At 37.6% G+C, this 26,562-nt stretch overlaps 1 protein-coding gene across 1 annotated transcript in view; it reads left to right on the forward strand.

The window, feature by feature from the left end:
- The first annotated feature begins 11,055 nt into the window (after positions 1-11,055).
- The window catches only part of UPRT (uracil phosphoribosyltransferase homolog), a 39,612-nt gene continuing 24,105 nt past the window's right edge, over positions 11,056-26,562 (forward strand). The window contains exon 1 of the mRNA XM_032618681.1: positions 11,056-11,581. Coding sequence (XP_032474572.1) covers positions 11,202-11,581 — 380 coding nt within the window. The 5' untranslated portion in view covers positions 11,056-11,201. The remainder of the gene's footprint in view (positions 11,582-26,562) is intronic.

Here is a 26,562-nt window from a genome sequence, read left to right on the forward strand (position 1 = left end):
GGTTTTTCTCTTCCTGATTTCAAGATTGCGTCCTTGTCATTGATGTTCAGTATATTTACTATGATATGTCTGTTTGTGGGTCTCTTTGCACTTAACCTTCTTAGAGGTTGCTGTGTTTTCAGGATGTATAAACAATTCTGGTGCTTTCTTCAGTAAATGTGAATTTCAGTCATTCTATCTTCAATTTTTTCTTCTCCTTTCTCTTCCTCTCCCCTCTTTCTTGCATTTCATTTATGAGTATGTTGGTGTACTTAATGGTATCCCACACTTCTCTGAGGCTCTGTTCATGTTCTCTTCAAGTTTTTCCCCCTCTGTTGTTCAGCATGCACAATCTCTATCAATAACTCTTCAAGTTTATTGGTTATTTTTTAGGCCAGTTTGAGTGTACTGTTGAGTCCCCATAAAGATTTTTTTAAATTTTACTTATTGTACTTTTGACTTCAATATTAATCTGGTCACTCTCACAGGTAGTTTTTGTTGCCTGTTTTTTCCCAAGTGTATAGGTCAAATTTTCTTGTTTCTTTGCATGCCTTGTAATTTATTGTTGGAAACTGAACATTTTGGATATAGCAACTCTAGGTATTGCTATCCCTCCCCAACTTGTTATTTGCTTCTTTATTTGTTTAGAGACTGGTTGAATTTTTTTAGTGAAGTCTGCTTCCTCCTCCATCTTCAACACTGTTAAGTTTCTGGTTTTGCTTCTCAGGGGAGCACAGCTTTGTGTGTGCCACAGTCACCTTGGAATAACAGTAGTAAAGACAGTCCCCGAATTATGATTTTTCCACTTTACAATAGTGTGAAAGTGATACACATTCAATAGGAACTGTACTTCAAATTTTGAATTTTGATATTTTCCTGGGCTTGTGATATTCAGTACAATACTTTCTCATGATGCTGGGAAGCTGCAGCAAGCTGCAGCTCCCAGTCAGCCACATCACATGAGGGTAAACAACCAATGCACTTACAACCATTCTGTACCCACACAACCATTCTCTTTTTCACTTTTATTACAGTATTCAATCAATTACATGAAATATTCAACACTTTATTATAAAATAGGCTTTGCGTTACATAATTTTTCCCAACTGTAGGTTAATGTAAGTGTTCTGAGCACATCTAAGATAGGCTAAGCTCATGCTCTTTAAAGCAGTAGACATTGACTTCTTTCTTGTGGGGTGCTCTAATTTCAGAGAACCTCTAAAGTCAACAGAAATATTGTAACAGAAGCCAAATGCAATATGAAACAGGGTGCCAGAGTATTTCATCTCAGCAATAACTGAGGATTGTGTCAAGACTTTTGCAAGCAGGTACGTATGAGATCATAGTCTTCTAACTTCCTTTTAACAAATCAAAGCAGAACACATTTAATTAATCTTGTCATTCCAACTCACTGATAACTAGGTTTGATACTGCAATTTGCAAAGTAGAAGTCTAAACAGCTACAACATTGCTTCTTTCCTTTTGATTGTTTTGACAGTTTGAAGCATCAGGTTTACACAGGTAGTATGATAGTGGGATTGTTTGGAATTATACTTCTTTCCATCATAGGTTGTATGCCTTTGGAAACAGACTCTGAAGTAGAGATCTGTGTGCAAGAAGTTTAATATGGAGTGATTTTGAGAACCACACTTGGGAATAAAGGAAGCAGAATTGTAGAGAACAAAGTTGCAACAGAGGACTCAGACAACTTCATGAGAAGCTCTGAGGTTGGGACGGCCTTTCAGAGATGTTTCAAATTGAAGCAAGGGGTCTGAGTCTTTGTATCCTCACATGGAGCTGTCAGTGGATGCAGGCTTCCCCTGGGGAGGAGAAAGGGGTGTAGCACTGTGTGGAGGCAAATTCCTCAGCATAGGACAGTTCCTGTAGAGGGAATAAGTTGTGAGCTTGGCAGGTAGCTGCAGGGATGAGTGCCTAAGTCCTTCACAAGGGGGTGAGGGTGACACACTACAGTATTCACACTTTCCTTCCTTTATATTGGTTTTCTCCCAATTCCCCACACTGCCACCTCCAACTGGTTTCTTTAACTCATTCCTTGTCTTACTCTTTGCACTATTAAGCCTGTAGCAGGGTTCAGCAGAATTGCACTCTCTTTCTTTTTGGTTTTGAAATATGGCTTTTGTTAATTACTTAAAATCTTCAGGCAGGAAGAAGTGAGGGAGACTGACCAGCAGCCAAAAGCCAGGAGCCATAACACCTCAGTTCTTTATAAAAACTTTTATTGTGGTAAGAACACTTAACATGAAATCTATCCTCTAAACAAATTTTAAGTGTACAGTACATTACTGTTGACTATAGGTACAATGTTGTACAGCAGATCTCTAATGCTTATTCATCTTACTTAAATGAGATTTTATGCCTATTGATTAATATCTTTCCATTTCCCCTCCCCCCAGCCCAAAGTAACCAGTCTTTGATTTTATGAATTTGACTATTTAAGATACTTCATACAAGTGGAATCATGTAGTAGTTGTCTTTCTATGTCTGGCTTATTTCACTTAGCATAGTATCCTCAAATTGCATCCATATTGTCACATATTACAGATTTTTCTTCTTTTCTAAGGCTAAATAGCATTCCATTGAATGTATATGCCACATTTTCTTTATCCATTCATCCACTGACAGACACTTAGGTTGTTTCCATATCTTGGCTACTGTGAATTATGCTGCAATGAACATGGGAGTGCTAATATCTTTCTGAGATACTGATCTCAATTCTTTTGGATATATACCCAGGAGTGGGATAGCTGGATGATACAGTTCTATTTTGAATTTTTTTGAGAAACATTCATATTTTTTTCCATAGCAGCTACACAATTATTCATTTCTACCAACAGTGGGCAAGGGTTCCAATTTCTCCACATCCTCACCAACATTCGTTGTCTTTTTTTTTTTTTTTTTGCAGTTCACGGGCCTCTCACTGTTGTGGCCTCTCCCATTGCAGAGCACAGGCTCCGGACGCACAGGGTCAGCAGCCATGGCTCACGGGCCTAGCTGCTCTGCAGCACGTGGGATCTTCCCAGACCGGGGCACGAGCCCGTGTCCCCTGCATCGGCAGGTGGACTCTCAACCACTGTGCCACCAGGGAAGCCCTCTTAGCCCAGTTTTAAATGGGGTTATTAGCTTATTCAGTTGTATGAATTCCTTATATTTTGGAGATTAACCCTTTATCAGATATATGCTTTACAAATGTTTTCTCCCATTCCACAGATTGCCTTTATTCTGTTGTACAGGAGCTTTTTAATTCAATGTAGTATGACTTGTTTACTTTTTGCTTTTCTTGACTGTGCTTTTTGTGTCATATCCATGAAATCATTGCCAAAACCAATGTCATGAAGCTTTTCTCCTATATTTTCTTCCAGGAGTTTTACATTTTCAGGTCTTATATTTAAGGTTTTTTAAATTTTATTTTTTTATTGAAGTGTATAGTTGTTGTACAGTATTATATGTTACAGGTGTGCAACATAGTGATTCACAACTTTTAAAGGTTATACTCCATTTATAGTTATTATATTGGCTATATTCCCCATGTTGTACAATATATCCTTGTAGCTTATTTTATTAAAAACATTTAAGATTTAATCCATTTTCAGTTGGCTTTTGTGTATGGTGTAAGATAAGTATCCAATTTCATTCTGTTACATGTGAATATCTAGTCTTCCCAACACCATTTGTTGAAAAGACAATCCTTTCTCCATTGTGTATTCTTGGCATCTTTCTCAAAGATTTGTTGACCATATAAGCGTGGGTTTATTTCTGCACTCTCTATTCTGTTCCATTGGTCTATATGTCTGTCTTTATGACAGTGCCATACTGTTTTTATTACTGTAGCTTCATACTATATTTTGAAGTCAGGAAGTGTGATGCCTCTAGCTTTCTTCTTCTTTCTAGGATAGGCTTGGCTATTCATGGTCTTTTGTGGTTCTATATGAATTATAAAATTGTTTTTTCTATTTCTCTAAAAATGCCTTTGGAATTTTGATAGGGCTTGCATTGAATTCGTAGATTTCTTTGGGGAGTATGGACATTTTAACAATATTAAGTCTTACAATTCATGAACACAAGCTGCCTTTTCATTTGTTTGGGTCTTGTTTAATTTCTTTCATCAATATTTTGTTGTTCTCAGTATATGAATCTTTCACCTCCTTGGTTAAGTTTATTCCTAAGTATTTTATTCTTTTTGGTACTATTATAAAAAATGATTATTTTCCTAATTTCCTTTTCAGATAGTTTGTTGCTAATGTATAGAAATGCAAATGATTTTTGTATGTCGATTTTGTATCCTGTAACTTTATTTAATTCATTTGTTACTTTTGTTTTTAAAGGAACCCATGGTCATTTTTTTAAAAATTTATTTATTTTCTTTACTTTTATGGCTGGGTCGCATCTTAGTTGCGGCATGTGGGATCTTTCGTTGCAGTGTACAGGCTTCTCTCTAGTTGTGGTATGCAGGTTCTCTAGTTGTTGTGCACGGTCTCCAGGGCACATGGGCTCTGTAGTTGTGGCACGTGGGCTCCAGAGTGTATGGGCTCTGTAGTTTGCAGCACATGGGCTCTCTTGTCGAGGCACGCAAGCTCAGTAGTTGTGGCGCATGGGTTTAGTTGCTCCATGGCATGTGGGATCCTAGTTCCCCAACCAGGGATTGAACCCATGTCCCCTGCATTGGAAGGTGGGTTCTTTACCACTGAACCACCGGGGAAGTCCCCATTTGTTAGTTCTAATAGTTTTTTAAAAATGGTGTCTTTGAGGTTTTCTATATATAAGATCATACCATCTTGCAAACGGATAATTTCACTTCTTCCTTTCCAATTTGGATAGCTTTTATTTCTTTTTTTGCCTAACTGCTCTGGCTAGGACTTCCAATACTATGTTAAATAGAAGTGCTGAGAGGTGGGCATCCTTGTCTTGTTCCTGATTTTAGGGGAAAAGCTTTCAGTTTTTTACCATTGAGCATGATGTTATCTGTAAGTTTTTCATATATGATCTTTATTATGTTGAGGTATTTTCCATCTACTCCTAGTTTGCTGGAAGTTTTTAACAGGAAACTGTTGAATTTTGACCAATACTTTTCCTGCATCTATCGATATGGTCATGTGATTTTATCCCTTATTCTCTAGATGTGATGTATTATTTGATTTTAGCATATTGAACCACCCTCACATTCCAGAGATAAATCCCACTTAGTCATGGTATATGATCCTTGTAGCTTGCAGACACCATAGCTCCCACTCCTGCCCAGTACAGAGCATGTGGACAAAAGGGCTGAGCTCTCTGCTTCCCCCTGGGGAGGGAAAGAGTCAAGCTCTGTGTACAATGCCCCAACTTCTCCAAGACCTCACTTCCAGAGTACTGACCTCTGTCCTGCCAGTCTCAGCCAGGTCCACCATAGTCAAGCAGTCTGGGGGGAGAATGGAAATGGCAGCTTGGGCTGGAAGACACCATAGGTCACCCTGCTGGCTCACCACAAAGTGACCTGACAAAAACCACAGCTGCTCCTTCTCCCTGGGGAGGGAAATGGTTGATAGAGGACCCCAGAATCTTGGGCTGGGCTGATTGGTAGGAGTTGTCTCCTGTACAAGTCAGTGTGAAGACCAGGAGAGGTGCTTACTTTGTATAACACAAAGGTATCAACATAGAGAATCAATAAAAATGAAAAATCAATCAAAGATGTTCCAAGCAAAGGAACAAGATCAGTTGACAGAAATCAACCCTAATAAAAGGAAGCTATATGATTTACCTGACAGAGAATTCAAACTAGGTGTCACAAAAATGCTCACTGAGGTCAAGAGAATTGTAAGCAAGAATTGCAACAAAGAAATAGAAAATATTTTTAAAGCCAAATATAAATTAAGGAGCTAAGGAATGCAATAATTAAGTGAAAAAAATCACTATAGGGATTCAACAGCAAACTAGATCAAACAAAGAAAGGATCAGTAAACTTGAAGACAAGTCATTGGAAATAATCCAGTCAGAGTAACGAGAAGAAAAAAGAATGAAAAAAGTTAAGAAACGTTAAGGGACTTATGGGAGACCATCACAACATCCAATATACACATTAAGGGAGTCCCAAAAGGAGAAGAGAGAGAGAAAGGACCAGAAAGGTTATTCAAAGAAATAGTGACTGAAAACTCCCCATATCTATAGAAGGAAACAGATATCCAGATGCAAAAGTCCCCAAATCATCAAATAAGATGAATCCCCCCCAAATCCACAATGAGACATTTTATAATCAAATTGTCAAAAGTCAAAACAGAGAAATTCGAAAGCATCAAGAGCCAAGTGACTGGCCACATACAAGGGAATCTCCATAAGACTATCAGTGGATGTTTCAGCAGAAACCATGCAGACCAGAAGCGAGTAGGATGACTTATTCAAAGTGCTGAAAGACAAAAACTGCCAAGAATACTATATGTAGTAAAACCGTCCTTCAAAAATAAAGGAGAGATAAACACTTTCCCAAACAAAAGCTGAGGAAGTTCATCCCCACTATACCTGCCTTATAAGAAATGCTATAGCCAAGATATAAAAGCAACCTAAGTGTCCATCAACAGATGAATGTAGCAATATAAAGATGTGGGGTATACACACACACACACACACACACACACACACACTGGAATATTACTCAGCCATAAAAAAGAATGAAATTTTGCCATTTGCAACAACATGGATGGACCTGGAGGCTATTATGCTTAGTGAAATAAGTCAGGTAGAGAAAAACAAATACTGTATGTTTTCAAATTATATGTGGAAGATAAAAAATAAAACAAATGAACGAATATAACAAAACAGACTCACAGATACAGAGAACAAACTAGTGCTTACCTGTGGGGACAGTAGTGGGGGTGGGGCAAGGTAGGTGAAGGGGATTAAGAGGTACAGACTACTAGTTATGAAATAAATAAGACACAAGGATGTAATGTACAGCACAAGGAAAATAGCCAATATTTTATAGTAACATTATATGGAGTATAACCTATAAAAATATCAAATCACTATACTGTACACCTGAAACTAATATAATATTATAAGTCAACTATACTTCAGGAAAAAAAGTGCTAAAGGATGTCCTTCAAGTTGAAACAAAAGAGTGCTAGATAGTAACATGATAGCATAAGAAAATATTAAACTCATTGGTAAAGGTAAATATTCAGGCAAATAAAGAACACTATTACTGTAATGGTGTAGGTAAATCTATTTTAATTCAAATATAGAAGTTAAAAGAGAAAATTATTTTAAATAGCTATAATTAAAATATGTTTAAAGATACATATTAGGAACGAATGTAAATTGTGACAACAGTAACTTAAAGTGGGAGAGAAGTTAAAATGTAGAGTTTTTGTATGTGATTGAACTTAAGTTGTTAACAACCTAAGTTAGACTGTTATAAGATATCTTATGTAAGTCACAAGGTAACCAGAAAACAAAAATACCTCTAGAATTTACACAAAAGAATAGAAAGGAATCAAAGCATGTCAATACAAAAAATCAACAAAACACAAAGGGAGACACCTCAGTTCTTAATATATCATTTTTACAGGTTCTCTTTTATACTTTTTATACAAGGTAAACTCTTTTATAGAAGATGGTATTATCTTTTATACAAAATCTGCCTGTCCTTCCCCACATATCTGCCAGGAATTGTTTAAGATCTACAGGGGAGGTTTTGTATTCACAAGTAAACTAACTTCATAAGGCTGTAAATATGTATTTGAAAAGTGATTCAAACATTTTTGAATCTATGGGGAGTAAATGGTGAAGAAGAAATGATATATATATCTGAAAAGATATCCAAATAGACATTTTGAGGTCATTGGGAACCACAGAACAAAGGTAAGGTATACATCTGAAAGGTGATACAGCTATTCATTTTGAAAGCAAAGTGAATCACACTATTTTCTCAGAACATTGGCTATTCTTTTAATTAATAGATTTTTGTTCACAAGAAATTACAATGCAATGGTGTAAGCATCACCAAGTCAACTTCAGTTAGAGAACTGCTGGAGTTTATGGCACAAAGGGATTGTCAAGGAGTTCATCAGAGTACTAAGCATTAATAGAAAACTATATCAGAATTCCCCAGCTCAGTCATAAAGTACAATTTTGGGTTCATAGGTTAAATCTGGTATTGCAGGTGAGATACTATATAGTACAAGCAAAAAGTATGGTGTACAGTAGAGGAATATAACCTGGGCTACTCTAAGGACCTGGGTTATAGAAACAAATTGACCTGATCACACTTAGGTTCAAATCCCTGCTCCTGCACTTATCACCTGTGTGACATTATCAAGATACTCAATCTCACTACATCTATTTTCCTATCTATAAAATGGGGATAACAAAATAGAGCCTACCTCCTAAGGTTGTTGAAAGGCTTAAATGAGATAACTAAAGCATACTGCATGGAAAATAGAGTTTAGTATTAATAATTTAATAATAAATTAACTCTTCTGCCTTCTCCTAACTCTACTACTTATGATGTGACTATAAATTAGGCTCTCAAGTTTCAATTTTCTCACCTGTAAAACAGGAATTGTAATACTGAGGCCAACTGCTCCACAATGTCGAATGAGATAACCTATATAAAAGTGTTTTGTAAAGGCACTGTGTAGACGCATGTGAAGGATATCTACTGATACATGCAATTGGTTTACTGCTTCCCATAAATCTTAGGGATCATCTCAAATTTATAACTCAAAACCTAAAATGAAGTTTACAGTCATCTCAATGATTACAGGAGAATTTTCCAGCTTTTTGCTTTATCTGGCTTTGTACCTCCATCAAAAAGTGGGAAGCAAGAGAGCTATATTCACAGTTTTCAGTTCTGCTGTTAGTATCTTTAGCGTAGGTTTCCATGCTGCCTAACATTATCCTTTGGTTTTCAAAGATCCATATTATCCATGACCTCCATGCCCTCTACAACCATGGAGAATTCTAAGATCTTCATTCATTTTTCTTTGTATCTGTTCTAGCACCTAGAAACATGATTGGCAAATAGTAAGGACTCAACCAATATTTGTTAACTAAATGATTTCATGAATCTGTAGGTATGTGTAAAAAAGACTGGGTTTAAAGTGAAAAGACTGGGGTTTCTTCTCTGCTTTTCTCCATTTTGGATGTGTGACCTTGGAGAAGTCACTTTAGGAAAAAGAATTACATAGTTATCATCTATAAACGGGGCTTGGTAATCCTCAAACTTTTTTTTGAGAATGTATAGAAGGTCTTTGTAGGTTATAAACCACCAAATTTAAGGTGTTATCATTAATCATCAGTGAATTTTACTTCAATAGCATCTTAATTAAATTGACTAGATAAATAGATTTGCTAATGATTATTGGTTAATATAGGTAAGTATATGCATGGGTGTTTCTTATAAGAATGAAAACACAAGACACACTGGTGGTTGTACTGTTCTAATTCATATTCTGTGGCACTGAGAACAAGGTCATTTGCCTGAAGAAACACTAGACAAAAATGACTTCAGTACAGTTTTGGTCCTGGGATGTCTCACAATACCATTTTAAATTCATTACTGCATTTAAAGTACTGATAATGAAAAATACTGTATTTCATTGTTTTCCTTAGAGTATTCATTGGCAAAGTAGCCATTTAATTGCTCCTGCCCACTTCATGTTATCAGATTCAGCTTTTAAACCCAGAAATCCTTTGAGTCACATTGTGTGCTAGGAGAAAAGATGCACAGGCTTTCAAAAATGAGTGGGATTACAGTTTAAGGCTGCAATTTTTATCATCCAATCAAATTTAAACTCTCTATAATTACAGCTAACAGTGTACTGACCTAGAGGGTAAGACACAAAGCAGAGAATATGGGAGAGAAAAAAGGGAGAAAATACCATTAATACTGATACCAAAACAAAAACCAAACAAACAAAGAAAAAATGGAAAAGAGAGCCAGATCAAGGCTCAAGTCTCACCAAAGGCCTCAATATTCCTGTTATCCGTTATTCATATTTGTTTGAATCTCTGCATATGCTGGTTATATTCTGGTGTGGAACAAGGAATTTTAAGAATTGGCTTTTGGAAGGCAAAATAGAATTACAGAATGTCAAAATTGGAAGAACATTTAGGGGTCAAATAGTTAATGCACCTCATTTATGGATGGACAAAGTCAAGTCCAGAGACAGGAGGGAAATTGTTAAATACTGCTCAATAATTTTTTAGTAGAATTAGCAGGTTTCTGATTTTGTAGCTCTTCAAAAAGGGAGCCTGTAAGCCACTGTTCTCAAAAAGTACCATTTAAAAAAAAATCAGAATTGTTGGGTTACGTGTTAAAAATAAAGATTCTTGGGTCCCATCTCAGATCTACTGAATCAGAATCTCAAAGGTAGGCCACGACAACCTGCATTTTAACAAACTTTATAATTGTTCTAACACACAAAGGTGTTGAAAAGCACTGCCCTAGACATTCTTAGCTCAAGCCTTTATACTATATCCTCACGCTAAAAAAAAAAAAAAAGTGTCTTTCCAAGTATTTAAAAGAAGCAAAGCGGTAGTGGGTCTGAAATGCTGTCAGAATCCTCATGGTAACTGTACAGTGTAGGGTCCAACCAATAAAGATAAGGAAAGCTCTAGTAGTCAAGCACACTTGGGAAGCTGCAGCTGGTACAACAGTCTAGTAGAGGGCAGGCTCTTCAGCATGCTGCTAGGCATTTTTAAACTTCCTTTTTGGGCTACACAGACAAGCATACAGTAGATGCAGTTACTGAAGTTTAACTTTTCTGCCAGGACACAAAGTCTGAAAACATGGGTCTTTGTGTGTCATCATTTTAGCACTCTCCAGCCTTAGTTTTCTCCCGGATCTATCACTCACTCAAAGTTCTGCAGGCAGAATCCCTAGAGGCTCCCGGGAGACCCGGAAACCAAATATCCCTGGCCTCTCCTTGTCTGCCAAGTTCGGTGTGGGACCCCCACGCAGCCGGGGCAACGCAAAGGGTTAACAGGCCGTTCGCTGCAGAGTGGCAGGGAGCGAAGCCAATCGAGTGTCTAGGCGGGCTGTAAGTCTGGTGTGGGCGGGGCCGGGACGTAATGTGCGAAAAGGAAGCGGTGGAGGCCAAAGGGGTGAGAGGGCAGCGGCGGTTAGAGGTTGCGAGGAGGCGGGGCGACCGGGAGAACATAGGAGCTTTGGTCCGTTCTCCCTGCTCTCCTTCATCCTTAGGGGTCGGGGACGGCCTGGTGCCTGGTGTATGGCCACGGAGTTACGGTGTCTGGAAACCATGCCCTGTCACAACCAGCAAGTAAACTGTGCCTCGACCCAAAACCCCGAGCTGCAGCAAGCTGGCGAACTGATCCCGGACCATGCCGGGGGAAACAGCGACTTCGCGGGCAAGCTGACTCTCCTCAGGGGGAGAGTAAGCTCTTCTAGCGTACCGGCTGAGCGGGACTCTCAGGCCTGCGGCGGCGCCACCCTCAACTCAGAGAGCAACGGTGGCACTGGCAACTCTGACGCGCCAGCCAGCGACTCCCTCCTAGGGGACTGCGAACTCTCCCGACAGATTGGGGCGCAGCTTAAGCTCCTGCCAATGAATGATCAGATCCGGGAGCTGCAGACCATCATCCGGGACAAGTGAGCCAGAGCGGAAGGGGAAGGGGAGGTGGAGGGTCTCTCAGGGGTTGGGCGGGGATTGGAAGTAAAAGGGCGAAGGTTCTTGGCCTAGGGAAGCTGGTCTGGAGATTTCGGCAGGGCATTTTCTTTGCGGGGCGGTGTCACTTGACTCAGGCCTCCTACCCTCTTTCCCAGTACCTGTGTTTAACATCGCTTTGTGTAGTTTGGAAGCATTTTAGGTAACCTCCTGTTTCCTCTTTGTCTCTTAAGAGCGGAATACTCAGTCATTCCAGTCAGGTAAACGTGCTGATCTGCCCTGTGCCTGTTCTCGTGGGCAGTAACCATTTCTGGGTTGTAGGTTTACCACGTGAACAGACACAGGGCAGAGAGCGTAGCCCTTTCACTTCATACTGTTTAATAGACTCCCAGTTTGTTTCCTTGTCTCCATTTCTCTCTTCTACGTGTACCCACACATTACTGAACAATTAATCTTCTTAATATACTGCTTTGATTCGCTAACTACCGTACTCAGCAGCCTTGTTTGGCTTCTCTGAGCCTACCAAATAAAGTCAGGATCCTTAGCTTGACATTAAGGCCCATCTTCGTGGTCCCTAGGAACTATTATGAAACATCCCCACTTCTCCTCGCATCTCAAATTCTCTTTACTCCTCTGCACGTTCAAATCCTACCTACTCTTCAACATTTATCATTAAATGTCCACCTCTGCCAAGAAGCTTTCCTTCAATCATTCTTCCTCACTGATCTTCCCTGGCCTTTTTAGTGCAAGATTCACCTTCTGTTTTGTGTATTGTTGTTCGTTTCACTCTTATCGCACTTGTTAGATTTTAAGCTCCTTGAGGGCAGAAGTTGTATCTTTTACATTTTTGAATTCCAACTATGCCTTGCAAGCAATAGTCATTCAATTACTAAAAGTTCTTTGTAGCTGTTAAAGTTATATTTATGAAAGTATTTAATGGTTTTTAATGAATTAATATTGAAAACTGTGGTCACATGAACCAATAAATGAAGTAGTGATCTTAAAAAGTAGGAGACATAGGCTTGGTAGTTGTGGTGGGGGGAACTGAAATAAGACTTAATCTGTAAAACAAAGAAAATAGGATGATTCTTGTTTCTATAGAGCAAGAGTTACTGACTTTGTGTCTTGGACCTGTGCTGTCTTGGACCTTGTGCTGTACCTGTAGATGGGCTTCTGGGCTTTAGCAAACCCTCAGAAGTTATCTGGGAAATGTTATTTGTATGTGCATTTTTAATGATTTTTTAAAATAGCATTTTTATTTTTTAGTATTTTTAAAATAAATTTATTTATTTTTGTAAATAAATACAAAAATATTGCATTGGGTCTTGGTTGCTGCATGCAGGCTTTTTCTAGTTGCGGCAAGTTGAGGCTACTCTTCGTTGTGGTGCACGGGCTTCTCATTGCAGTGGCTTCTTCTGTTGTGGAGCATGGCTCTAGGTGCACGGGCTTCAGTAGTTGTGGCACACGGGCTTAGTTGCTCCATGGGCATGTGGGATCTTCCCAGGCCAGGGCTCGAACCCATGTCCCCTGCATTGGCAGGCAGATTCTTAATCACTGCACCACAAGGGAAGTCCCATAACATCTTTATTGAGCTATAATTTACATACCATACAATACACCTTTTAAAGTGTACAATTCAATGGTTTTCAAGTATGTTTATTGCTTTGCAGCCACCACCACACAATTTTAGAACATTTTCATCAGCTCAACAAGAAAACCCACACCCATGAGCAGTCACTCCCCACTTCCCTCCAACCCACCAAGAGCCCTAGACAACCACTAATCTACCTTCTGTGTCTATTGATGTGCCTATTCTGGATGTTTCATGTAAATAGAATCATATGACATGTGGTCTTTTGTGGCTAGTTTCTTTTATTTAGCATAATGTTTTCAAGCTTTATCCATCTTGTATCAGTACACCATTTCTTTTTTGGCTGAATGATATTCCTCTGTATGGATATACCACATTTTGTTTATCCATTCATCAGGTGATGGACATTTGGGTGGTTTGGTTTCCATTTTTTGGCTATTATGAATAATGCTACTATGAACATTTGCATATGTGCTTTTTTATGGGGTGGGAATTCCTTCGCTTTCATTAGATTTCACAAAGGGGTGTTCCTGACCATGTAAAAGTGAACAGTTGCTATAGAACTTGGAGAGGGCATGACATTCAGCATTCATATATGACAGTATCAATACCTGATTTTACTGCATTACTCAGAAAAGCCTGGGTGGTGTAGTAAACCTGGGTGTAAGCAAAATATTTTTTTTCTTTTTTTTTTTCCTGAGTTTGGAAGGAGACAGCAGGATCCAGAGTCATCTTAGGCAAGATGTTTAGCATCTCTGTGCTTCAGCTTTATCATTTGTAAAATGAGGATGTTCCTAATATCTCATGAAGCTCCTGGGAGGCTAAAACAAGATACTGTCTATGAACATTTGTTGTGAACAGTATGCATATTTATGGCATTTCAAGCCTTTATGTTTAGATTTGTGCATGGTTCAGATTGTATCCGTAAGTGCTGGTTTCTTAAGCTTTTGGGAGACAGTAAAAGGAATTTAACTACATAGAATACACATTCTTATTTTAAAAAATAGCACTGAAAGATCCTAGATTATTTTTATCCTGCTATGATACAGAATAGAAAAACTCACTACAGTTTTTAATAACTAATTGATGCTTATTTAGGGTGGAGACAGAGTTTTAGTTTTGTTTCTGTTAATCAAATCTGTTAATGGAGGCCTCTGTTCCTTTATCTTAAAAAATTGGCATCCCCTCACACAAACAGGACCTGTTTTATCCGGGGCTGGTGTGGAGTGCTCGTGGTTAGAGGAGCTATATTTACAGGGGTCTAGTTATGGAAGGTGCCATCAGTTATCAGTCTGTCTTCCTTGTACCCTTATGCTCTTCTCTATTTTGATGTGACATCATATATGTGCACTATGGAACTGTCTGATGATAGAGGCCATTGAAGTACTTGTTATTCCTTTTATTGTTCCTGGTCCTTAGTGTCTATCTAGTGAAGGGATTGCTTTCTGAATTGACTTTGGCATGGGGAAATGGGGTTGAGCCAGAGAACTGCATGTTGTTGTAAATACATAAAGCAGGCAAGATTGAGAACATTGGACTTATTTAAAATATCTTTTTACTTATTTTTTTGAAATGTGCTGTATTTGCAGCATAAAATGTTGGTGGTATTATTGAATTTCAAGGAAATGTTTTTTTCTCTATTTGAGTATGCAGTAGTCTAAACATCAAATGATCAGATAATTTACTCTGTCACACAGGGGTCACTCATGAACTCAGGAAGAAATGACTGCTTCATTTGGAGTTTTTGTTGTTGCAGTGGATTTAAACCACACATCCTTCCCTTTCTGCCTCCTTTATATACTAAACCCAGCAAAATCTGAGTGTAATGCACTGTTCCCTTGAACACAGTTCATGACCTCATATATAAGGCAGTGCAGTGTATCTAAAAGATCATCTCCTATCCCCAGTTTTTGTTTTCTTTCGTTTTCTGAAACATTAAAGTAAAGCTGTTTCATGAGCTATTGAATGTTTCCTGTATATTTGCCCTCAAAGGGGTTTCACCATGGCCTCAGCAGGCAGCTTGGATGAAAGTTGAGCCATCTTAGAGTATTTTAGTCCATGAAATAGCGCTAAAGAAAGAACACATTCATTCTTGTGATTTTTTTTTTTTAAGTCACCTGGTGGGGAGACAATTAACCTCAGGATGGATGAACATCCTGTGCAGCCCTAATATGAGAGCAGCCTGATGTGATTTGCGTCATTTGGCTAGGTAGTGTTCTTAACCAAAGCTGTACATTTGAATTGCTTGGGGAGTCTTTTTTTTTTTTTTTGGAACCCATCCTTAGAGTGGAGTAGTAGAGTAGTCTTGGGTGGAACCTGAGCACTTGTAGCTTTTCAAACACCACAGGTTATTGTGCTGTGCTCAGGCTGGGCCACTGCCCGCAGGAGAATGGCCATTCTCCCTTGCATGGTGATTTGGCTAGTTTTGGATTTAGGGTATAGGCTGAGCCAAGGATTCTAAACTAAACAGAACCAGCCTAGAGAACCTGGCCTGGTATCACCCTGAGACTGGAGGAATCTCAGAAGTGTTCCCTTCAACTTATACAAAACCAAAATGTCCACCACAGAAAACACTATGACTTACAAGTTATTTATCAATAAATCATGGACATGGTTTTGGTTTTCCATGTGAATTTTCTAACTGGCTTTTAGGCCAGGAGTGAGGAAGTCGACTTTTTATACATACCTCTGTTATAATATTTATTGGGCATATCCTAGTAATCTCTTACCAGCTAGTCTGGACTCTGGGGAGGCAGAAAGAAAGTGTGGCCTGGCACAGTACCTGGCATATAGGGGAATTAATGTTCCAATCATTATAAAAATTAATAAATCAACTTGAATGACTGAGGCCTGGGTTCTAAAGGAAAATGATAGCTTCTCTTCTTTTTCTACCTGATCTCGAATGTTTACATTGGACTCTGCTTTGAGGTGCAAATAACTAACTAATGACACTATTTTATGAGATTCTTAAGAAGGTGCCGAAGATCTGTGGCCCTGATGACTTGCACCTGGCAGGTAGTAAAAGCTATTTTCATTTTTGTTTGTTGTTTGTTTTGGTTTTCACATCAGATTAGGTTTGCTGCAAGTACTTCACTGCATTTTGTTTTTTTTTTTTGAGGGAGAAGGAAGGAGGAGGAAAATCATTTATAAATCATCTGCATACAATGACAGACTGAGCTTAGAGCTTCTTTATTTTAATGATCACATAACAAAGTAGCTATGGAAGTAGCGCTTGTGTTTTCAGAGCTTCCACTAAACATTAACTCAAAGTGAAACATTCCTTTGGTTTAAACCTGCCAGAAAAGCTTATATTTTTTACTTCCCTTTAAACTGTTGCTTAAAAAAACAAACAAACAAAAAAACCAAGAACATATTAGGGCTAAAACTGAGTCCATTTAGTTCTTCCTCCTTAGCTTAGGTTGCTAGATAAATACAGGACACCCAGTTAAATTTGAGTTCAGATAAACAATGAATACTTTTCTTAGTATATCCTAAACATTGTATGGGACATACTTCTGAAATACAAATTTAACTGGGTGCCCTGTATTTTTATTTGCTAAATCTGGCAACTTTTATGCCCAGACTTAACTTCTCCCACCCCCAATGCTAAAGACAATCTTTGTGTATAATCCTCATTTTCAAAAATGAGACCTAGGACAGCAGAAGCAAGAGTAACTACAATCCTGCAGCCTATGGAACAAAAACCACATTCACAGAAAGATAGACAAAATGAAAAGGCAGAGGACTATTTAGGAACAAGGAATGAGATAAAAAGAACAAGATAAAACCCCAGAAAGACAACTAGATGAAGTGGAGATAGGCAACCTTCCAGAAAAAGAATTCAGAATAATGATAGTGAAGGTGATCCAGGACCTTGGAAAAAGAATGGAGGCAAAGATCAAGAAGATGCAAGAAATGTTTAACAAAGACCTAGAAGAATTCAAGAACAAACACCTGGAAGAATTCAAGAACAAACAGATGAACAATACAATAACTGAAATGAAAAATACACTAGAAGGAATCAATAGCAGAATAACTGAGGCAGAAGAATGGATAAGTGACCTGGAAGACAGAATGGTGAAATTCACTGCTATGGAACCAATAAATAACAAAGAATGAAAAGAAATGAAGACAACCTAAGAGACCTCTGGGACAACATTAAATGCACCAACATTCACATTATTGGGGTCCCAGAAGGAGAAGAGAGAGAGAAAGGACCCAAGAAAATATTTGAAGAGATTATAGTCAAAAACTTTCCTAACATGGGTCAGGAAATAGCCACCCAAGTACAGGAGAGTCCCAGGAAGGATAAGGAGAAACACGCCAAGACACATAGTAATCAAATTGACAAAAATTAAAGACAAAGAAAAATTATTAAAAGCAACAAGGGAAAAATAACAAATAACACACAAGGGAACTCCCATAAGGTTAACAGCTGATTTCTCAGCAGAAACTCTACAGTCCAGAAGGGAGTGGCATGATATATTTGATGAAAGGGAGGAACCTACAACCAAGATTACTCTAGCTGGCAAGGATTTCCTGAAGATTCAATGGAGAAATCAAAAGATTTACAGACAAACAAAAGCTAAGAGAATTCAGCACCACCAAATCAGCTCTACAACAAATGCTAAAGGAACATCTCTAAGTGGGAAACACAAGAGAAGAAAAGGACCTACAAAAACAAACCCAAAGCAGTTAAGAAAATAGTTATAGGACCATACATAACAATAATTACCTTAAATGTGAATGGATTAAATGCTCCAACCAAAAGACACAGGCTCGCTCAATGGCTACAAAAAGACCCATATATATGCTGTCTACAAGAGAATCACTTCAGACCTAGGGACACATACAGACTGAAAGTGAGGGGATGGAAAAAGATATTCCATGCAAATGGAAATCAAAAGAAAGCTGGAGTAGCAATACTTGTATCAGATAAAATAGACTTTAAAGAATGTTACAAGAGACAAGAAGGGACACTACATAATGATCAATCCAAGAATATATAACAATTATAAATATATATGCACCCAACATAGGAGCACCTCAATACATAAGGCAAATGCTAACAGCTATAAAAGAGGAAATCGACAGTGACACAATAATAGTGGGGGACTTTTAACACTTCACTAATGGACAGATCATCCAGACAGAAAATTAATAAGGAAACAGAAGCTTTAAATGACACAATAGACCAGATGGATTTAACTGATATTTATAAGACATTCCATCCAAAAACAGCAGATTACACTTTCTTCTCAAGTGCACACGGAACATTCTCCAGGATAAGTCACATCTTGTGTCCCAAATCTAGCCTCGGTAAATTTAAGAAAATTAAAATCATATCAAGCATCTTTTCTGACCACAGCATTATGAGATTAGAAATAAATTACAGGGAAAAAAATGTGAAGAATACAAACACATGGAGGCTAAATGATACGTTACTAAATAACCAAGAGATCACTGAAGAAATCAGAGGAAATAAAAAAATATTTAGAGAAAAAAATGACACCTAATTCAGTACTACTTGGATTTAAATTAAATTGTTTTTTAAGTTATGAGTCAGAGGTTTTAATTTAATCATTTGAAAAGGGTGTATTCTTGTTTTAACCTTAATTACATACTCTTTACAAGCCACATTATAATAGCAGCTTCTCCATCTTGAGAAGGAAAATTTTAATGATGTTTTATGTGCCTGCCAGTCTCTTTATTTCATTATTTGCATTGTATTTACATGCCAGTCTGATTGACAGGGAGAGAACTATCATTAAAATACACCTAAAAACTGGTTACCTTTTAGTAAACGTTCCCTTATTAGAGCAAAATATAGATAATGGCTTTACTCAGGGACTTAAGAGAGCTTCAGTCTGGGAAGAACCTTGGAATACTTCACCTCTGTAAGCCTCACTACTTTCTTCACTAAAGAGGTGGTAAGAATAGAATCTACATTTTAAGGTTATGTGAGGATTAGACCAGGTAATGCATGAAAAGTGCTTAATACTTGGCACCAAAGAAGCTTTTAATAAATGATGACCTGTGGGAACGAAGGGAGTAATATATGTATAATATTACATACCTGCTGTAACTTTTGGACCTTTTAAGAAAAGCCTTCTAAATAAATCTTGTACACTTGGGTGGGTGTGTGTGTGTACAGTTATTAAATGAATTTTCTTTAAAAAAGAAGAGGAGAGGTTGTCAAGTTTATTCTGAAGAGAGAGAAGTAGCAGATAGTGATCAAATGGAAGTTTCTGCTGTAGAAATTGAAGTGTAATTGCCCCAGGAGAGGATGTCTTCCAACACACTAGAGAATCCCTCTAGTGGTGGTGATGATGGTGGTGGTGATGGTGGTGGTGGTAGTAGTAATAGCAGCAGCAGCAGTAGTAGTAGTGAGGTCTAGTAAGAAGAGGCGAGAGGATCTCTACTTGAAGTCTTAATTTTTTAATATTATAAAGACATTCCTCTCATTCCATATGTTATGGATGATAAGTAAATACCTATTAGCCTTTCGGAAGAAAGGTCAGAGATTTCTCTTGATTTCATCTTCGTTGGGGTTTGCTATGGGATGTACGTGTTTTAAAATATATAAATATACAATTGCTATAGCCTCTCTGGAAATTTTAAAGTGCTTTATAGACGGTCTTAAGTAGGGAAGAGTCTGGTTTACCAAATCCACATTAAAATGAGGATTTGGCTTCTGGTATGATTCTCATTCTTTTCTTGTTTCTGTGTGAAGATCATTTTTTAAAAAATGGCTACCTTTGGCTTTCATTTTGTTACTATAGATGTGTGACACATTTGTTGGGGGGAGTGTCAAGAAAAGTATATTCTCAGATATGGTTAGGTCTGCATTGTTAATCCTGTATGGGGTTTGCACAATCTAAAAGATACTCTGCTTAACATTAGTTAGATTTCTATGCTCTGAATTATGAGCACCTGGATCTCACTGTTTAAATATTTGAATATATTTTAGAATATTCCAGGGATGTGTGTCAGTGTGTGTGTTTCTTTGTGATAATTTTGCATTAGATATTATTTGGGACAGTTATCAGATACAAGATGATTAAAATCTCTTTCAAAACTTTGTTTCCAGTATGATAGATTTTTTTTAAAAAATGGTTTTGAGACAAAAGTGAATAGAGTTATGATTTGAAATAAAGTATATGGAGTTAATAAGACCTGGGGTCTGGTTTACATTAAAACATCTTTATTAACACATACTTTAGTCCAGTGTTGGGCCTAAAGTAGGGGTCCAAAGATTATGTGCAACACGATTGATCCAACAAGCAAATATCTGTTTTATGAAACTCTAGTGTTAACAGTGTAAGGGATATAGATGTGGATATTGCAGACCACTGTGGGGTTTTTGTTGTTGCTGTTGTTTGTTTGTTTTTTTGTTTTACATCTTTATTGGAGTATAATTGCCTTACAATGGTGTCTTAGTTTCTGCTTTATAACAAAGTGAATCAGTTATACATATACATATGTTCCCATATCTCTTTCCTTTTGTGTCTCCCTCCCTCCCACCCTACCTATCCCACCTCTCTAGGTGGTCACAAAGCACCGAGCTGATCTCCCTGTGCTACGTGGCTGCTTCCCACTAGCTATCTATTTTACGTTTGGTAGTGTATATATGTCCATGCCACTCTCTCACTTTGTCACAGCTTACATTACCTCCTCCCTATATCCTCAAGTCCATTCTCTAGTAGATCTGTGTCTTTATTCCTGTCTTACATTTAGGTTTTTCATGACTTTTTTTCCCTTAAATTCCATATATATGTGTTAGCATATGGTATTTGTCTTTCTCTTTCTGACTTACTTCACTCTGTATGACAGACTCTAGGTCCATCCACCTCATTACAAATAGCTCAAATTCATTTCTTTTTATGGCTGAGTAATATTCCATTGTATATATGTGCCACATCTTCTTTATCCATTCATCAGATGGTGGACACGTAGGTTGTTTCCATCTCCTAGCTATTGTAAATAGAGCTGTAATGAACATTTTGGTACATGACTGTATTAGAATTATGGTTTTCTTAGGGTATATGCCCAGTAGTGGGATTGCTGAGTCATATGGTAGTTCTATTTGTAGTTTTTTAAGGAACCTCCATACTGTTTTCCATAGTGGCTGTACCAATTCACATTCCCACCAGCAGTGCAAGAGTGTTCCCTTTACTCCACACCCTCTCCAGCATTTATTGTTTCTAGATTTTTTGATGATGGCCACTCTAACTGGTGTTAGATGATATCTCATTGTAGTTTTGCTTTGCATTTCTCTAATGATTAATGATGTTGACCATTCTTTCATGTATTTTTTGGCAATCTGTATATCTTCTTTGGAGAAATGTCTATTTAGGTCTTCTGCCCATTTTTGGAATGGGTTGTTTGTTTTTCTGTTATTGAGCTACATGAGCTGTTTGTAAATTTTGGAGATTAATCCTTTGTCAGTTGCTTCATTTGCAAATATTTTCTCCCATTCAGAGGACTGCCTTTTGGTTTTGCTTATGGTTCCCTTTGCTGTGCAAATGCTGTGTAGTTTCATTAGGTCCCGTTTCTTTATTTATGTTTTTATTTCCATTATCTAGGAGGTGGGTAAAAAGGGATCTTGCTGTGATTTATGTCATAGAGTGTTCTGCCTATGTTTTCCTCTAAGAGTTTGATAGTTTCTGGCCTTATATTTAGGTCTTTAATCCATTTTGAGCTTATTTTTGTGTGTGGTGTTAGGGAGTGATCTAATCTCATACATTTACATGTACCTGTCCAGTTTTCCCAGCACCATTTATTGAAGAGGCTGTCCTTTCTCCACTGTATATTCCTGCCTCCTTTATCAAAGATAAGGTGACCATCTGTTCGAGGGTTTATCTCTGGGCTCTCTATCCTGTTCCATTGATCTATCTTTCTGTTTTTGTGCCAGTACCATACTGTCTTGATTACTGTAGCTTTGTAGTATTGTCTGAAGTCAGTGAGCCAGATTCCTCAAGCTCCGCTTATCTTTCTCAAGATTGCTTTGGCTATTCAGGGTCTTTTGTGTTTCCATACAAATTGTGAAATTTTTTGTTCTAGTTCTGTGAAAAATGCCACTGGTAGTTTGATAGGGATTGCATTGAATGTATAGATTGCTTTGGGTAGTAGAGTCATTTTCACAGTGTTGATTCTTCCAATCCAAGAACATGGTATATCTCTCCATCTATTTGTATCCTCTTTAATTTCTTTCACCAGTGTCTTATAATTTTCTGCATACAGGTCTTTTGTCTCCTTAGGTAGGTTTATTCCTAGATATTTTATTCTTTTTGTTGTAATGGTACATGGGAGTGTTTTCTTGATTTCACTTTCAGATTTTTCATCATTAGTGTATAGGAATGCCAGAGATTTCTGTGCATTAATTTTGTATCCTGCTACTTTACCAAAGTCATTGATTAGCTCTAGTAGTTTTGTGGTAGCATCTTTAGGATTCTCTATGCATGGTATCATGTCATCTGCAAACAGTGACAGCTTTACTTCTTCTTTTCCGATTTGGATTCCTTTTATTTCCTTTTCTTCTCTGATTGCTGTGGCTGAAACTTCCAAAACTATGTTGGATAGAGTGGTGAGAGTGGGCAACCTTGTCTTGTTCCTGATCTTAGTGAAAATGCTTTCAGTTTTTCACCATTGAGGACGATGTTGGCTGTGTGTTTGTCATATACGGCCTTTATTATGTTGAGGAAAGTTCCCTCTATGCCTACTTTCTGGAGGGTTTGTATCATAAATGTGTGTTGAATTTTGTCAAAAGCTTTCTCTGCATCTCTTGATATGACCATATGGTTTTTCTTCTTCAGTTTGTTAATATGGTGTATCACATTGATTGATTTGTGTATATTGAAGAAACCTTGCATTCCTGGAAAAAACCCCACTTGATCATGGTGTATGATACTTTTAATGTGCTGTTGGATTCTGTTTGCCAGCATTTTGTTGAGGATTTTTGCATCTATGTTCATCAGTGATATTGGCCTGTTGTTTTCTTTCTTTGTGACATCCTTGTCTGGTTTTGGTATCAGGCTATGGTGGCCTCGTAGAACGAGTTTGGGAGTGTTCCTCCCTCTGCTATATTTTGGAAGAGTTTGAGAAGGATAGGTGTTTGCTCTTCTCTAAATGTGTGATAGAATTCACCTGTGAAGCCATTTGGTACTGGGCTTTTGTTTGTTGGAAGATTTTAAATCACAGCTTCAATTTCAGTGCTTGTGATGATCTGTTCATATTTACTATTTCTTCCTGATACAGTTTTGACAGGTTGTGCATTTCTAAGAATTTGTCCATTTCTTCCAGGTTGTCCATTTTATTGCCATAGAGTTGCCTGTAGTAATCTCTCATGATCTTTTGTATTTCTGCAGTGTCAGTTTTTACTTCTCCATTTTCATTTGTAATTCTATGGATTTGAGTCTTCTCCCTTTTTTTCTTGATGAGTCTGGCTAATGATTTATCAATTTTGTTTATCTTCCCAAAGAACCAGCTTTTAGTTTTATTGACATTTGCTATCGTTTCCTTCATTTATTTTTCATTTATTTCTGATCTGATCTTTATGATTTCTTTCCTTCTGCTAACTTTGGATTTTTTTTGTACTTTTTACTCTAATTGCTTTAGATGCAAGATTAGCTTGTTTATTCGAGATTTTTCTTGTTTCCTAAGGTAGGATGGTATTGGTATAAACTTCTCTCTTAGAACTGCTTTTGCTGCATCCCATAGGTTTTGGGTCATCGTGTCTGCATTGTCATTTGTTTCTAGGTATTTTTGGATTTCCTCTTTGATTTCTTCAGTGATAACTTCGTTATTAAGTAGTGCATTATTTAGCCTCCATATGTTTGTAGTTTTTACAGGTCTTTTTCTGTAATTGATATCTAGTCTCACAGCGTTGTGGTCGGAAAAGATACTTGATACGATTTCAATTTTCTTAAATTTACCAAGGCTGGATTTGTGACCCAAGATATGATCTATCCTGGAGAGTGTTCCATGAGCACTTGAGAATAATGTGTATTCTGTTGTTTTTGGATGGAATGTTCTATAAATATCAATTAAATCTTTCTTGTTTAGTTTATCATTTAAAGCTTGTGTTTCCTTACTTATTTTCATTTTGGATGATCTGTCCATTGGTGAAAGTGGGGTGTAAAAATCCCCTACTATGAATGTGTTACGGTCGATATCCTCTTTTTTTTTGTTACATCTTTATTGGAGTATAATTGCTTTATAATTGTGTGTTAGTTTCTGCTTTATAACAAAATGAACAAGTTGTACATATACATAAGTTCCCATATCTCTTCCCTCTTGCGTCTCCCTCCCTTTGACCCTCCCTGTAGCACCCATCCAGGCGGTCACAAAGCCTCGACCTGATATCCCTGTGCTCTACGGCTGCTTCCCACTGGCTATCTACCATACGTTTGGCAGTGTATATATATATATACACCATATATATAGTGAGAGAGCCTCTCTCTCGCTTTGTCACAGCTTACCCTTCCCCCTCCCCATATCCTCAAGTCCATTCTCTAGTAGGTCTGTGTCTTTATTCCTGTCTTACCCCTAGGTTCTTCATGACATTTTTTTCCTTAAATTCCATATATATGTGTTAGCATATGGTAGTTGTCTTTCTCTTTCTGACTTACTTCACTCTGTATGACAGACTCTAGCTCTATCCACCTCATTACAAATAGCTCAATTTCGTTTCTTTTTATGGCTGAGTAATATTCTATTGTATATATGTGCTACATCTTCTTTATAAATTCATCTGATGATGGACACTTAGGTTGTTTCCATCTCCGGGCTGTTGTAAATAGAGCTGCAATGAACATTTTGGTACATGACTCTTTTTGAATTATGGTTCTCTCAGGGTGTACGCCCAGTAGTGGGATTGCTGGGTTATATCGTAGTTCTATTTGTAGTTTTTTAAGGAACCTCCATACTGTTCTCCATAGTGGCTGTACCATTTTACATTCCCACCAGCAGTGCAAGAGTGTTCCCTTTACTCCACACCCTCTCCAGCATTTATTGTTTCTAGATTCTTTGATGATGGCCATTCTGACTGGTGTGAGATGATATCTCCTTGTAGTTTTGATATGCATTTCTCTAATGAATAATGATGTTGAACGTTCTTTCATGTGTTTGTTGGCAGTCTGTATATCTTCTTTGGAGAAATGTCTATTTAGGTCTTCTGCCCATGTTTGGATTGAGTTTTTTGATTTTATGTTATTGAACTGCATGTGATGCTTATAAATTTTGGAGATTAATCCTTTGTCAGTTGCTTCCTTTGCACATATTTTCTCCCATTCTCAAGGTTGTCTTTTGGTCGTGTTTATGGTTTCCTTTGCTCTGCAAAAGCTTTGAAGTTTCATTAGGTCCCATTTGTTTATTTTTGTTTTTATTTCCATTTCTCTAGGAGGAAGGTCAAAAAGGATCTTGCTGCGATTTATGTCATAGAGTGTTCTGCCTATGTTTTCCTCTAAAAGTTTGAAAGTTTCTGGTACTACATTTAGGTCTTTAATCCATTTTGAGCTTATTTTTGTTTATGGTGTGAGGGAGAGATCTAATCTCATACTTTCACATGTACTTGTCCATTTTTCCCAGCACCACTTATTGAAGAGGCTGTTCTTCCTCCACTGTACATTCTTGCCTCCTTTATCAAAGATAAGTGACCATATGTGTGTGGGTTTAGCTCTGGGCTTTCTATCCTGTTCCTTTGATCTATGTTTCTGTTTTTATGCGAGTACCATACTGTCTTGATTACTGTAGCTTTGTACTGTAGTCTGAAGTCAGGCAGCCTGATTCCTCCAGCTCCGTTTTTCATTTTCAAGATTGCTCTGGCTATTCGGGGTCTTTTTTGTTTCCATACAAATTGTGAAATTTTTTCTTCTAGTTCTGTGAAAAATACCAGTGGTAGTTTGATAGGGATTGCATTGAATATATAGATTGCTTTGGGTAGTAGAGTCATTTTCACAATGTTGGTACTCACAATCGAAGAACATGGTATACCTCTCCATCTATTTGTATCATCTTTAATTTCTTTCATCAGTATCTTATAATTTTTTGCATACAGGTCTTTTGTCTCCGTAGGTAGGTTTATTCCTACATATTTTATTGTTTTTGTTGCAGTAGTACATGAGAGTGTTTTCTTGATTTCACTTTCAGATTTTTCATCATTAGTGTATAGAAATGCCAGAGATTTCTGTGCATTAATTTTGTATCCTGCTACTTTACCAAATTCATTGATTAGCTCTAGTAGTTTTGTGGTAGCATCTTTAGGATTCTCTATGTATAGTATCATGTCATCTGCAAACAGTGACAGCTTTACTTCTTCTTTTCCAATTTGGATTCCTTTTATTTCCTTTTCTTCTCTGATTGCTGTGGCTGAAA

The sequence above is a fragment of the Phocoena sinus genome, chromosome X, assembly GCF_008692025.1.
Source record: "Phocoena sinus isolate mPhoSin1 chromosome X, mPhoSin1.pri, whole genome shotgun sequence".
NCBI classification, from domain to species: Eukaryota; Metazoa; Chordata; class Mammalia; order Artiodactyla; family Phocoenidae; genus Phocoena; species Phocoena sinus.